At 39.9% G+C, this 16,031-nt stretch overlaps 1 protein-coding gene across 4 annotated transcripts in view; it reads left to right on the top strand.

Annotated features, from left to right (window-relative positions):
- CFAP99 (cilia and flagella associated protein 99) overlaps positions 1 to 14,597 on the top strand; it is a 58,360-nt gene extending 43,763 nt beyond the window's left edge. For 3 of the 4 annotated variants that reach the window (XM_027712784.2, XM_027712782.2, XM_027712783.2), the window contains 4 exons: positions 185 to 336; positions 5,387 to 5,592; positions 12,007 to 12,169; positions 12,775 to 13,094. In XM_027712784.2, the coding sequence (XP_027568585.2) occupies positions 185 to 336; positions 5,387 to 5,592; positions 12,007 to 12,169; positions 12,775 to 12,942 (689 nt within the window). In that variant the 3' untranslated portion in view covers positions 12,943 to 13,094. Of the gene's footprint in view, positions 1 to 184; positions 337 to 5,386; positions 5,593 to 12,006; positions 12,170 to 12,774; positions 13,095 to 13,929 lie in introns of those variants that run through there. The other variant, XR_005564205.1, reaches the window with a different exon arrangement.
- Positions 14,598 to 16,031: the final 1,434 nt, after the last annotated feature.

The raw sequence follows: 16,031 nt of genomic DNA, 5'->3' as shown, positions 1-16,031 counted from the left end.
AGTGGAGGTGGGAAGTACTCATTTGTTTCTCTAATGATTCCTCCCACCAATGCCAGACTGTTCCCTCAAGTACCTTCAGATCAGTAGTATTATCATTATTCACAAATGCATATGAATTTTCCTCCAGATGGACTACTTGTTAAAATAGGAAACCAGCTAACAGAGATTAATTCTTATCTTTCAGCTCAGCAAGTTTCTGAAGAAAGTGGAGAACTTCTTCGGCAAGCTTTAAAAGAAGAGGAGGAGAAGGCTAAGAAAAGATATGAACTAATTCAACAAATACGAGCTCTTGAGTCTATACCTGGCATCAGACATAAGTTTGTTGACTTAACAGAGGTAAACTCAAAAAGCAGAACTACTGTTTTTACATAAATGTGTCCTGTATATGTTTCACACATTAAGAGGAATCGTGTATTGCATGCAGATATATCACAGTCTGGGTGCATTAAGTACAAAGTGACCCCATAACACAAAGGTTAGATTTGAAATGGAACTTTCCCAAAGTTATAAACCAAAAAATTTTATCAAGAGCAATATTCTGATGGTAAGTGAAAACTTAGTTCCCTTGAACCTTCTTTGAATTTTGCCAATAGAATCTGGGTTTCCCTATATCTTACAAAAAGAAACTAGCAAGTGATTACAAGATGTTCTATCCATATTAACAGATTCAAAGATTTGTCAGTCCGGGATAAGAACTGAATGAACACAAACGTTGGACTGAGGTATAGCTGTTCACATTGCAGTGGTGATAGCCATGGTAATTAGCAAAATAAATTTCCTTTGCTTTTAAAACTGTCAACATTCAGGTATATGAAAGAGATGGTCAAGAGAACCCAAAACCTTCTGAGCTGTTACGTATGTACTGTGCAAATGACTTGTGTGAGTGTGTTTAAGTCTACAGGAACTGTATCCCAAACTTCTGTTGATGCACAACAACTGATACGCCTGAGATTGGGCTTTGTAATGCCCAGACTTAGGCAACATCCAGAAATCTGTTAACTTACCACTAAATCAGAACTAGATTAGCTGAAAATACTTCTCCATTTTTCTTATCTACACTGAAAGAAGAATAACATAGAATAATGTTAAATGACACTAGCAATTTTAAATCACAGAATCCTTTTGTTTTGGTGTTTTTTTCCTTTCTTTCATGAGTACTCAAATGAAGAACACAAAAAACATCCATGGCTAGTCTGCAGAAATCATACAGAAGGAACAGGTCTTCCTTCCATGGGGCTGTGGTGATGCTTTGGTTTTATCTCCCGCTCCTCTGAATAGAACTGAGCCACTAATTGATTCCAAAGCTACCTGTCTTTGCAACTACCAAATAAATCCCTCATCTCATTTATCAAATTTTAGAATGCATTTAATGTCAAATGTGAAAGAAGTGAACAAGAACAAAATCAGCTCTCCAGACGTCCCATCCTCCGTTACTCTCCTTAGTTGCCTCTATGGCTTCTCCACTTCTTTTCCAGCCAAAAAGGCAATTCTCTTTTTTCAAAAAGCGAGGAGTACGAAGAATTATCGTACACCACAGATATGGTAAATGCCAAAAGGTAGATTTGTACACTCTGTCAACCCTAAACAGATCCTTTAGTATGGTCTCACTGCACATTTGTTACCCTGATGATTCAGTCACAAAGTGTTGGCTGCAAAGACATAATGGTTTGATATAGTCAGATGTGGAAATGTCATTACTTTTTCTATCACAACTGTAAAATGGTGCAGGGTCTCATTCAGGAAAATGACAGTGACTGGAATGTCAGTACTTTCTTATTTTTGAACCTAGTTCATGTCATTGCATCTTACAGTGGCTGTTGACTCCTCACGTAGAGCTTCCACTGAAATACTGTTTGTTTCCAAGTACAGAATATGGCTTTAAAGACATTTTCCCATCTAGTTCATCTCAAAAGACAAAGCAGAAAAACACAGCAGGTTTCAAGTCATATATGAAAAATTCATTCAAAAATCAAGTGAAGTTACCAAAATGTAAGGTTGCTGAAAATAGAGTGGCCACACAGTAGGTCAAATCGAAAGTACAACGGAATGGACTTGAATGATATGGATATGTTAGATGGATAAGGAATTGGCTGGTTGGCCACATCCAGAGTTACAGTCAATGGTTTATTGAAAACCAGGAAGGAGTGGTGTCCCTCAAGGGTCCATACTGGGATCAATGCTATTTAGTGTCTTCCCTAATGACATAGATAGTGGGATTAAGTGCACCCTCAGCAAGTTTTCAGATGACACCAAGTTGGGTGGTGCAGTTGAAGAGAGAGATATTGAAAGGCTGGAGGAGCAGGCCTGTGTGAACCTCATGCAGGCCAACAAGGCCAAGTGCAACAAGGTGCTGCACGTGGGTCAGGGCAACCCCCGTTTGTCTGTATCAAACGGGCTGGGGGATGAATTGCTTGAGATAGCCCTGTGGAGAAGGTCCTGGGGGCACTGGTAGATGAAAAATTCAGTATGAGCTGTCAATGTGCACTTGCAGCCCAGAAAGCCAATCATATCCTGGGCTGCATCCAAAGCAGTGAGAGCAGCAGGTCGAGGGAGGGGATTCTGCCCCTCTCTCCGCTCTTGTGAGACTCCACCCCGAGTTCTGTGTCCATCTCTGCAGTCCTCACTATAAGAACGATGTGGACCTCTTAGAGTGGGTCCAGAGGAGGGACACAAAAATGATCAGAGAGCTGGAGTACCTCTGCTGTGGAGAACGGCTGGAGAGTTGGGGTTGTTCAGCCCGAAGGAGAGAAGGCTCTGGGGAGACCACACTGCAGCTTTGCAGTGCATAAAAGCACTTCAAAGAAAGATGTTTTACCAAGGCCTGTAGCGACAGGACAGGAGGAAATTGTTTGAAACTGTAAGCCTTACACTGGGCATAAGGAACAAATTTTTTAAAAAGAGTATGGTGAACCACTGGCACAGGTTGCTCATAGAAATTCCAACTTAAATCACTCTATGATTCTATATCACAACTTCACAGTTCCCTTATACCAACTATTACAATAGCACTCTAGTGAATTAGCACACTTTTGGTGATAGCTTGCCCTGTTTTTCTTTCTTTCTACTAAAGGCTTTTTTTTTGGCATAGTGAAATTAAGTATTTGTTCATAAAATTCTCACTCCTTCTCATAATTTTTAAAGTACCAGTTCTTCCCTTGATGGCACTTAAGTTGCTTGAACACCAGCAGGAGTATAGGAGTATAGAACTTTTCTTATTTTAGGAACCATTTCACCAACTTCACTGAGTATTTTTGAAATGCAGACATTCAAAATATTCAGCTTCTACCTGTAGGAAAATCTCTTTCCTTGACATTTTTGGTTTCTGCTTGTCATGCTCAAACATTACCACTTACATATAAGCCCTGTTGCGAAGTGTTTCCCTTTCACTTCCTGTGGATACAACCTGATGGTCATGGAGGCAAAGTATTAGGGCACTTGCTATTTGCAAATTCACTCTGAAGTGAAATCTGAGAAGGAGATCACAGAATCACAGAATCATGAAGGTTGGAAGAGACCTTCAAGATAATCCAGTACAACCACCACCCCAGCACCATCATTATCAGCCCTAAACCATATCCCCAAGTGCCACATCCAGAGGTCTCTTGAACACTTTCAGACTCCACCACCTCCCTAGGCAACTTATTCCAATGCCTAACCACTCTTTCAGTGAAAAAAGTTTTTCTAATATCTAATCTGAACCTCCTCTGACACAACTTAAAGCCATTTCTTCTCACCCTTTCACTTGAGACATGGCAGAAGAAGCCAACCCTCACCTCACTACAACCTCTTGTCAGGAAGTTGTAGATGACAATAAGGTCCCCCCTGAGCCTCCTTTTCTCCAGGTTGAGCCCCACCAGCTCTCTCAGTCTCTCTTCATCAGACTTGTGCTCCAGACCCTTCCCCAGCTCTGCTGCCTTTCTCTGGACTCACTCCAGCACCTCAATGTCCTCTTTGAAATGAGAGGCCCAGAACTGGACACAGTACTCGAGGTGTGGCCTCACCAGTGCCCAGCACAGGGGGACAATCGCTGCCCTGGTCCTGCTGGCCACACTATTCCTGATACAGGCCAGGATGCCATTGGCCTTCTTGGCCACCTGGGCACACACACTGGCTCATGTTCACCCACTGTTGGACCCCAGGTCCTTTTCCTCCAGGCAGCTTTCCAGCCACTCTGCCCCCAGCCTGCAGCACTGCAGGGGGTTGTTGTGACCGAAATTCAGGACCCAAGGCTTTGCCTTGTTGAACCTCAGACCACTGATCCAGCTGGTCTAGATTCCTCTGCAGAGCCTTCCTGCCCCCCAGCAGATCAACACTCCCACCCCACTTGGTGTCAGGAAGGATACTGAGGTGCTGGAGCAGGTCAGAGAAGAGCAACAAGGCTGGTGAAGGGACTCAAGCACAAGTCCTATGAGGAGAGGCTGAGGGAGCTGGGGTTGTTCAGCCTGGAGAAGAGGAGGCTCAGGGCAGACCTCATCACTCTCTACAACTCCCTGACAGGAGGTTGGAGCCAGGTGGGGGTTGGTCTCTTCTCCCAGGCAACTATCAGCAAGACAAGAGGGCACGGTCTTAAGCTGTGCCAGGGGAGGTTTAGGTTAGATATTAGGAAGAAATTCTTTACAAAAAGGGTAATCAGGCATTGGAATGGGCTGCCCAGGGAAGTGGTGGATTCTCCATCCCTGGAGGTTTTTAAGATGAGACTGGATGTGGCACTTAGTGCCATGGTCTAGTAACCACAGAGGTAGTGGATCAAGGGTTGGACTTGATGATCTCAGAGGTCCCTTCCAACCCAGCTGATTCTATGATACCATGATTCTATCTGCAAACTGACTGAGGATGCATTTGATCACCTTGTCCAGATCATCAATAAAGACGTTAAACAGGACCAGCCCCAATACTGAGCCCCGAGGAACACCACTCGTGACCAGCCACCAACTGGATTTATTTCCATTCACCACCAATGATAAATTATAAATGACCATTTATCATTTCATTTACCTGTGGTGATACCTATTTTTTAGTTTAAAGTCTGTTCTGGTTTTACACATTAAAAAAGAAAAGTAGTTTTGCACATTTTTAAAATTTGAAAGTGTAATTAAAACTAAAAGTCAAGTAGAATTTTTTTGGAGAGCGAATGTATTTATGATTAATCTTCTGTATATTTCAGTGCTTTTTCTTTAAATATTTTATGATCACACATACGAGAGAAAAGCTCTACATTTTAAAAACAGCTTTTAAATACCAGTAACTTTAGGGCCATCCCTATATTTCTGGACGTCAGAATATATTCAGCATGCATTGGAACACAATCAAAATGTTCTGGTTTTACTCATTTACTCTCCCCTTGGTATTTACAGTGTTATTTAAACGTATATTTCGTGTTCTATAGACTGGTGGCCATGGTTTATTTTGTGAAATGTCAATAGTGGAACTACGTGAACGCCTCGCTCTACTCAAAGAAGCACAGAAGGCAGCAGAGGAAGAGAAGAGAGACCAGATAATTCATGAAAAACAAGCTAAGGAACAACTTATTCTAGAAAAACTGGACCAGATTTCCCAATTCAGAGCAGAACTTGGACGAGCAGCTGCTTTAAAGTCAGTATAAAACAGCATGTGACATTTAAGACATTGTGACTTTGTTAATATTTTGCCAGCCCCTTGAGGAGAAGAACAAGTAGAGAGCAAAATACTGCCCTTTTGTAAATCAGTATGACTTTTGTCGAGGATTACACTGGGGACAGGATTTCCTTTTTATTCTTGAAAATAATTTGCATCAGATTTAACAAATCTTTTTCATCATTTATGGTTGAAGACACTCCATAGGCTAGTGTTGACAGTATTGCCCCAGGATTCAGAGCCAATAATATATATTTAGAAAGAAGTTTTGCCTTTCTTCTGTTCCTTTTCAGCTAATCAGAACTAATTTGATGTTATTAGAATCATTCTAGCTTGCCACTTAAAGTGGTTTCTTGTTTTCATCTAAACCAATATTAAGGCTGTAGCTTTCTTCCTTGAATATCATCTGTAATGTGAAAAGGCAGGCCTTATTCTAGAAGTTAAAAATACTTTAGGAAGAATATTTTCTGATAGCAATAATAAGTTATAAATTAAATATGGCAGTAGATCAAAGAGGAAATTCTTTGCTTACAGGCTCTCTGATAAAATTCTGCATTTATTATTCATATTTATTATTAATTATTATATTTATTATTCATTGTCATCAAGGATCCATAACTAACATAGATGCCTCACATATGCAGAAGACAGGTCCCTTCCACAAAGGGTTTAAAATCTAAGTTAAAGCTATTTACAAATAAAGCTGAACCTGTGTAAAAGAATCAGATGTGGCACACATCTTACACCCTTTTTACTGCATCTGGAATATTTACCACTGTTTTCTTGCAAGTTGTCTTTCACCTTTTCCCTTTTGTGGCTTTGAGAGGTTAGTCCTTGTCTTGCTATATATATTTTGCAAACTTATTTCAGGCTGACATTCTGAAGACATATTTTATCAGGCTACAAATACACGTCTTTAGACATGTCTTAGATTCATGTTTATGGCCAAAGGTGGCTTCTTAGAGTTCAGTTCATGTTATTGATTAATCATCCAGTTCTAAATCTCAATTACAGAACGCAGTACTGATGTATTCCTTTAACTAGTTTACACTAGTCTCAGCTCTAATTTGTTTTTTTGCTGATAGTTAATCTCCAAAGACTTGGGTTTCAGTATGTTAGTACTTAAGAAGATAGTTTAATGAATTTAATGAATCAATAACTGCGGCTGCAGTGGATTGACTGCACAGATCAGTGACCCTCTTTTCTATGGCATATATCAAGACAAGATTTTAAGACTTAAGAACTTGAAATGGAGTTGGAGCTGGAAATACACCCTCATTGCTAAGCAATCAATATTGTGAAACCCTGTGGGAGCAACTCAAGCCACTGCTTTCCAGTAGAGACACAAACTGGACATTAAGAATTTGTGTACTACGTGAAACCTGTTTCACTATTAACTGCCTAAAGAATCATCTGTCCTGCTAGATGTGCAGTCTGTGAATTTTGTATAGCACTGGATTCCTTTAAACTCTTTGGCTTAATTCAGACCTAAAGCTGTTCTGATCCTGAAATAAGCTATGCTTGAATGAGAAGTTAACTTTGATTCACTTTTTTGTCCTGTCATTTGAAATGTTTTTTAGAACAGAGCAGCATGCCAAAGATAGTAGAATCCAAATGAAGTTAAACACTAAATTTGCAAGCTTCTGGTCAGACTTATGATAAATAATACAGTAATTTTAATGTGCTCGGTTTGCTCTCCAAGTAAAGAAAATATAACGTTTCATTATAGATGTTGTAAGACATTTTCCTTTCATGGCTCCCAGGCAATCTATGTATGAAACTTGGAAGACTCTCCTATAAAAAGTATATAAAAAATGTTGTTCTTTAGGAGTGTATTTCATGCATTTTCATCTAGAATCCAAATCTCTGGTGTTATTTCTGTTAATACAGAAATATGGCACGCTGGCCATAGCATTTACAAATGTTAGACACTTTGATGCAGTTTTTATTTCTCTCAATAGAAACTATAGACTTAGTATATTAAACCTTATTTGCAGATCTTGAATTCTGAAATATCTATCAAATCAGTGTGAGAGATTAATTGTTTGGGTTGTTTTCTTGATACACTGCACAGGAGATGTAAAAAGCAAATTTTTATGTTTACAGAGTTAATTCATTATAGGGATAGAATAGCAAACCTTACCAATGGTCCTCATAAGTTAGCCCTATGCATCAATATGAAACTAGGTGTTTATATCTTAAATTTCATTATGTTGAAGGCTACTGCTAATCAGCTAAAGTATGGCAGCTAAACTTTGCTAAAAAAAGTGCTTTAATGTCCGCTGGAGTTTAATCAGGTCCCTATCAAAGAGGTTCCTTTCAATGTCATTAACAAACAGACATACATCAACACAAAAGAAGCACATTGAGCAGGCCTATAGTGAGTTATATTAACAAAACAGGAAATGGAACATGACAAATTACTGAGACATTGGCCTTTAACAGACTGCAAGCCGTGACACCCATCACAGCAGTGGCTTTGTGAGTGCTTGCAGAAACTTAACAATGAATGCAGTTCATATGCAGGACATCCCTTTAATTGCTAGAATTTCACACAGTTTGAAAATCAGCACTGGCATATGAAGTGGATGAACATTTGAGTTCTCAGATTTCAAACTAGAGCACCAGCAGATTTATGTGTGTTTGAAAACACGCTAATTTACTGAGGAAGAGGACAAGCAGAAGGGAGGGTTATGGATGAATGGCTGTGATGGTCCTATCCAAGTAGAACAAACTTCCTAAAGCAGGTGTTCCCTGGAGTGTCCAGGTCTGACTTAGGGGTTCAAAAGCTTTCTGGATGAGGACTGGAGAACGGAGGCCCATCCTTCAAAACTCATAAGGCACTCTGGCAGCACAACCCTGAGATACAGCACAGAACTGAGGGAAGGGGCAAACAGCACAAGGAGGGGGAAAAAATAGTGCTATGCTATGGCTGTATGTGGTTGTTCCTTCAGATCTTCAAAAATATAGCCTAGAATAATGAAAAAAAAAGCTGAATAATTAACAATATAAGGGACTTTGGTTTGGTACTTCACAATACTCGTGATTTCATTGATTTCACAAATTTAAGAAATACTTCATAAAATAGTCCTGTGTATGTTTGCAGTAAGGAAGATTTAGTTTCTCATTTCCTACACTGGTAATGAGTTTTTCACTAGCATTCAAACAGAAGGAGATTTATCTGCAATGATGGATCAGAAATATAAGATGTGAAGAGAGACATTTAAAGAAGCAAAGCCAGGCTCTTCTCAGTGGTGACCATTGAAAGGACAAGAGGAACATCAGGAAACACTTTTTACTGTGAGGGTGACCAAGCACTGGCACAGGTTGTACAGAGAGGTTGTGGAGTCTCCATCCTTGGAGACATTCAAAAGCCATCTGGACACATTCCTGTGCAACCAGCTCGAGGTGGCTCTGCTTGAGCAGGTTGGACAAGATGACCCCCAGAGGTGCTTTCCAACCTCAGCCATTCTGTGATTCAGTGAATGAACTTTGATTATACACCCTCATAATCTTTATTTCAAATGAGGAAAACACTGTTATGAATAAAAATCACTTCCCCACCTAAAATTAGGTGCTTAATAAGTTGATTATTTTGGAAAGGAGTCAGATTTTGAGTGCTTAAATCCCTCACATTAATACAAAATAGTAATCAGTCTAATAGTGTAGAGTTCTTAAATTTCAAAATAATGACTGCCTTAACAGTGAACTTTTAACAGTTAGATACATTCACTTTACTTACTGCAGTAACTAAGAATTATATGGTGCAGGACAGAAAAAGGCAAGGAGGGAAGTACAGGGAGACTGAGAGTATGAGGAAACAAAAAAAATTATTCCACTATAAGGCAGTCCTGGTTTGGTTTTTTTTTAACAAAATGTGTTTATTGCGCAAGACTCCATTTTGCAAGGTGAGGTTATAAATAAAGTCTCAGCTGTTTAGGTTGATATTCTGGTCCCTAGAATGGTAAAGTCATCATTTTTACTCTATCTCCTACAAGTACTGAGTCAGTTAAGAGCTGTCATACATCTATCTCTTTATACTTTTGATGCAAAGATGGAGTTTGAAAATGTAAATGAAGAGCAAAATGTAGTTTCTAGGAGGAATCATCTGTGCAAATCTTCAAATTCTGCATTTTTTAAACACAGAAGATTTTTCATAAATTATCATGTAATTTTATATTGAATCTGGATAGGACTTTTCTAACTATGTACTAGCCCTTTCTGACTGGCTGTTACCATATTTCCTACGGAAATACGTGATATGAGGTGACAGAGATCATAAGAGGTTTTTCTATCTTGAGTCGTGAAAGTTCTCAACTGACCATCACAGAAAACCAGAATTTTAAAATTTCGTTTTTCATTCCTTCCCCTCTTGGAGTTTCCATTATGATATGGTGTGGCAACTGAAAATCTATGGGATTGGCAGCTTTTTGGAATAGTGTAGATGACTGGCACATGACTTCCTGTAGAAGAGGACCAAATATTACTCTGGGGATAAGGAACTATTTACAATGTTAATACAGAAGCAGCTGCTGCTGCTTCATGATGTTAAACCTCTTGCTGTATTTCCTTTAATTGTATTTACAAGAATCTGGATTTGCACGTAAGGAAAGGTTTTGTTTTTTATTCCCACTGACAAGATTTAATCATCAAGTATTTACATAATACCTTACTGTACTGTTCTCCTATATCCTTTGGAATGCAATGCCTTGATACAGCACAAGTAGAAATAAACCATGTTCTCAATTAGATTCAGTGATAGTACGTGATTTACAGAATAGTGTTAAAAATTAATCTCAGTGTAGCAGAGTATATCACAGTATTAAGGAGGATAAGGAAATGTTATCCTAACCAGACAGTATGACACAAGAAGCAGAGAGGTTTGGGAAGTGTCTCAGGAAAGCAACTGGAAATGAGAAGCCAAGCTAAACTGTGTCTCTGATTTAGAGTTCAGTCACATTTTAGAATGTAACAGAGGTCATATCTCCCCTTCATCCACTCCCTGAGGATTTTGGGCCCTCTAGTCTGGAATGGCTGCTCTGAAGAAAATCTGCTGTCATGGAGAGTTTCCTGTTAGCAAAGATGAAGCTAACAAGGCAGGCAAAAGCCATCTCTCCCAAGATGAAAGAAGTGTTTGGATCCCTGGAGTCTTGATACAGACACTTTTTTAAGGCAAATTGGTGGATTTAGCCTCAGAAGGAACTTCTTCCTTCTTCCCCATCTGCCAGCTTCTTGAAGAGAGTGTGTCTTATACTGAAAACACGTGATGTAAGACCCAAGATACAAGGGTAGAGTTCAGTTGTAAAACATTTATTTCCAAGAGGCGTCTTGTCTTTGAAACTAGTCCTGCCACTGGCAGAATGACAGTTACAGAATCAGCTGGACAATGCCCCGGTGCACTCTGCTCCGGGTCATTTGGAGTCTTTATCTGGTTTCCAATAAAAGCAATTGTAATGTTGCACCACTGCACTATATAAAAAGATCTTTTATAAACTATCCCCGCCAGCTGCATCAGATCTAACCTGATTATATGTTATATAATTATGTGCATTCTTTGGAAGATCTGACACTTCCTTTAGCTCTCAATTTGGCCAGAGAATCACAGCTGATCATGATATAATATTAACTCTGCAATTTGATCATACTAAGCCAAATTCCAGTGCAATGTTGAATAAATGAGAAAGTTGGGTGTTAAGTGAGTCCTTATGTAACATGGTGCAACCTGCATGAAGAAGTTATGACTAAATTGTGCCAGTTGTGGCACAAAGTAAGCAAAACCAGATCAAATGTAAATTCCAGAGGACAGAAAAGTGACTACAATAGAAGGGGAGGAAAAAAGGAAGACTGACCAAAAACCTCTCTCTTATGCCTTACTTTTATGCTGCACATGCTGCTATCAATTTATGCTCACCTAGAGCAACTAACCTTAATTAATACATCACCATCCCAGAGATTCTGTGTCTGGGCATTGGGATTACACAGAAAAGAATATCTTTCATTTGCCAAGGAATACAGTGATCAGGATGAATACTAATGACCATATAAGGAAAACTCCATAGCTTTCACAAGCAAAGTGCTGCAGTATTATCTCAGGTTCTGCACATTTTTTTTCTGAAGAATATCATGTCAAGCTTGAAGTACTTCAGATATTGTCATCATGGCATCCTATGGGAAAAAATTATTCTATATGGTTTAGTAATGCTGTGGTGTAAACAATGAGAGGCAAGTTGCAAATACCACATGCAAGTTATATGATTTACATCTGTTTTGAGTCTAGCTGGTTCCCAGAAGCAAGAGCAAATTCATTATTATCAAGGTAATATATGCTCAGATGGATTTATTCTGTGGGATGATATTATTTTGCCTTCTCATTGCTTCTTTTTGATTTTGCAGGCAAGAAGAAAAGAAAAGAAAGTCCCAGTCTGGTGAAAGGCCCATGAAAGATGAACGCATTTTAAACCTGCAGAGGAAGATTGTAGAAAAAAAAATGGAGCGTAAAAAGCAAGCAGGACTCTTAAAGATCATCCCCCAGAAAACCAGCATCATGCCAAGCAAGGTCTGGTTATTACATAAGGAGAAAGGCTCTGCAATAGACCTGCTGTTCACAGACCTTTGCTCAACTGCCAGCACTGGCAAGGGGGGCAGAGGCAGATGGTGCCATGCATGACTGGCAATAGCAACACCCTGCTTCCTGCACAGGCACAGTTTCTCCAGCCACGGCCTTGACCTCACCTTCTTGTCACACATTCTGCCACCACGAAGCAGGGCTCATCCATACTACACCTGCCTTCCCACTCTTATTATCCCATCAAGACAGCATCTTACCCTCTCTCTAACTCTCGTCTTTCCCAGCTTCCCATCACACACACCTCATCCCAAACTGGGATTACCCCCTCTCTCACCTGAGGTATATTACAGTTCATCATTCCCATGGTTTTGTGGAGTGTTGCAGCTGTGTTTAAGTCATCTTAAACTGGGCAAGCTGCTCAGGTTACCTTTCTATTCATCACACACCTACTTTGATGTTGACAAGTTTCCCAATTATGTTAGAAAACAAACCGGGTTGTCAGCCAGCAGGATCAAACAGAAATTCAGTGTATCCTCTGAAGAGGAGACCACTGTATCACCCGCAGTCTGATCATTTGTGTGTCTTTCCTGCAGGATTCTTCGCAAGGGAACCACTGGAGAGAACTGGAAGAGATTCGGGAAAGACAGTTCAAACTCCTTCAACATGGCTTCATGGCCAGAGAAGCAGCTCAGAAAAGGGCTGCCTGTGTGGCTGCAAGAATTGGAACCACAACCTATATATTGCGCTCTGATATACAGTAAAATACACTTGGAACCAATTCAGGCCTGCTGGAAATCTCCCAACGTACCTATGTACTACAAGGTTGAGTTTTATTCTTTATTTCACCTTTACAGTGTGATTAGAAAAATGTGGGTCTTACAAGCACAATAGAATAAAAATGGGTGTGTTTCTTTATAATGTTATTATTTTATAATGATATAATGAATAATTACAATATAATGATTTTTTTCTGGTATAATCAAAAGCTTTAAGAAACCGAAACCTTATCATCAGAGATCCTACAGCAGAATGGCAAATATCTGGGTAAGAATGTTGAGACCCGTATTTCTGGTATTGTATAGTATGCCATGGTTGGCTACACTCATCTTCCAAAAGGATAAAAATGAGGGCAAAACCCAAGGAACATTTGTTTACAAATGCATCTTTTCAGAAGGCATAGTCAGCCCAAGGTTCTAACACGTCTTCTTACATGATAGTAACTGCGTGTAAGAGGATCACCAGTTTCAACACTGGTTTTAGAGGATGAGGGAAAATCTGTTTAGAAGGTTTAGGTGATGTGATAGCCTCCAAGAGCCAGTGTCTAGATTCAGTGACCCAGGCAGACCATCTCTCTATTTGCACATGTAAATCTCTTCAGTATTTAAACAGTGGAAGGAGACCATAACATTGTTTGATCTCTTTAGGGAGCTGCTTCCAGAAAAAGTCAAAATTCTGTTACTCACTTAGAAGATAATTTGCCTTCTATGACAATTGCTATACTGTGTAAAACAGCCTTTAAATCACAAGACTTATCCAGGCACAAAGCCAAGGAGGATATAAATCGGAATTAAAATCTACACAGCAGTAAGGCTATGTAATGTATTTCCATTTTAATTCAATGCCAGTTACTAAGTGTTTAATTATGGCTATTGCAAATATTTAAATTGACGGAGACTGTCACTGACATTAGAGTCAGGCAGCTGCTTCTAATGCTCTCACAACATTGCATTTCTCACTTTTTATTGCAGGAAGTCTAATGGAATTCTTTTGTTGCCATCTAGCTGTGAAGATCATTTCCACAACCCTCAAGCTGATAAAATGTGTTGTATTTTTCACTCGAAGTAAATGCTATAGTAGTCCACAGAAGCAATGCAAGTAGGGCTCATGCTCCATAACAAGAGTTAAGGAACACAGCTGAGTGAAAAGAAGGAATCATAGAAACAGAACTACAGAGAAAAGGGAACTATGACATCATATCAAGTAAGGGGTTGTAATATCTTCAAATGACAAACCCTTGGTGGCAGGGAGTTTGTCTTCCCTTGTGGTTGTTCAGCATTCTTTTGCACTGTATTCCAGAGCAACAAAGCTAAGTGGTGACTCTTAACACCTTGATTTTCCAGAAGCCAGCAATTAACAGCTGACAGTCACAGTCTAGGATGTTGCATAGCCGAACAGTTCTTCTTAAACATTTTCAAGAGAATTTAAAAATGCAAGAAAAAAGCATCATTAAGCAGATAGGGAAAGTCATGTGGAAATTTCAAACCCCCATCATACTGCAGGCTTCTTCCCCTGTGATTTTGGACCAAGTTTTCAAAAGTTTTACTGAATTGCAATCAAGCTGATTCATAACTATTTCCTTCTCCATATTTTCCCTGCTCTCAAATGAAAGGACTGAGGAATAAAGGAATCTCAATAATCCAGCTGTGGAATTTTTACCTTCAGAAGTCACAAATAGCCCTATTGCTACTTTAGGATCTGGTGCATAAAGTCATCTTCAGATTCAATGTTTTGAGGAATATAAAAGAATGTATTTTGAAGAAAATAACAATACATTCCTATTTTTATATCTATATATTCATCATTTTTATATCAATGTAGGCTATTGATTTTTTCAGTGAAGGCAGGTCTTGCAACGGAATACACAGAACAACATAAAAACCACCACCTTCCTCCCGACAAAAGTGTATAACTTGATGCTGGACACAGCAGATCCTATTCAGAACCACCCTGGCCCTGCCTTCTAGAGCACTTTCTCTAGTATTCCTGTTCTAGCAGTATGGGGTACACCAAAACCTGAGGTGACCCAGTGCAGAGCCATCAAAGGCCTGGTGGGACTTGTTAGTGTTGTATTACAAAAGCAGCTGTAATGCCCTTGGAGCCAGGTGAGCTTTGGAGCCACACAGCTTTACTCAGACTGCTGCCTGGTGTCTGTGGCAGGGACCAGCCAGCACCTGGTTCTTCCACTCACAGATAATTGAGCAAGCAATGCCTCTACCCTTGCTTCATGGAAACACAGGTGGATGAATAATTCATGATTCATTCATTTACACATTTGTTACACTATTTGCAGCCAAGAAGATGAGCCTAAGCGAACAAGGCTGACTCTGAAATCATCTATCAAATAAACCCCAACAAACAACAGAGGTTTCACCTGTCTGATCATAGTGACAGACTCATTAAGAAACATTTCTAGTGCCAAAAGCTGCACATTCCAGAAATCTCTCATTCCAGTGTAAATGGTCAGACCACAGAAGCCTTCACATGCCACTATGGTGTAAGGAGGTGTAACAAAGCCCAGATGACCTGAGGAAGACCAGGGGTTTTTGCTCTGTGATAAGCACCAGGCACAGGGTGCTCACCGCTCACGTAGCATGGTCACTGCTGGGTGGCATTTGGCTCCCTCTTCCACATCAGCCCCAGTAACATGACTGCCAGGCCAGGTAATGCAACCTGCCCTAGAGAACATGATGTTTTCTCTCAGAGAGACAGTCGTTTTCTTGTTTAAATGAAACCAAAGACAGTTATGTTGGAATGGCAAGCAAAAAAAATACCCAGTACAGACCTCCAGCACTTTTCGCCCAGGGAAGAAGAGAAGTCACCAGGGAAAGCTACAAACAGCCCGATTGCTGGGCACAGGGCAGTAAGAAACCAGGGAGGGACAGAGGGTCCTTGCATTAAGGTAAATCAGCTGGGAAAACCCCTTTTTGATGGTGAGGTGAGGTGAGTTGAAACACCTCTGCCATTGTTTATAATGAGTTACACACTGGATCTGGAGTAATTATGCCATGGGCAACAGGTAACGATCTCCCACGTTGATGGCTCTGATAAATTTTGCTCAGTGTGTTGGAAA

Source organism: Pipra filicauda, unplaced genomic scaffold, assembly GCF_003945595.2.
Source record: "Pipra filicauda isolate LSUMZ 115617 unplaced genomic scaffold, ASM394559v2 scaffold293_size922472_pilon, whole genome shotgun sequence".
Classification (NCBI taxonomy): domain Eukaryota; kingdom Metazoa; phylum Chordata; class Aves; order Passeriformes; family Pipridae; genus Pipra; species Pipra filicauda.
This window is presented reverse-complemented; position numbering and strand designations above follow the sequence as displayed.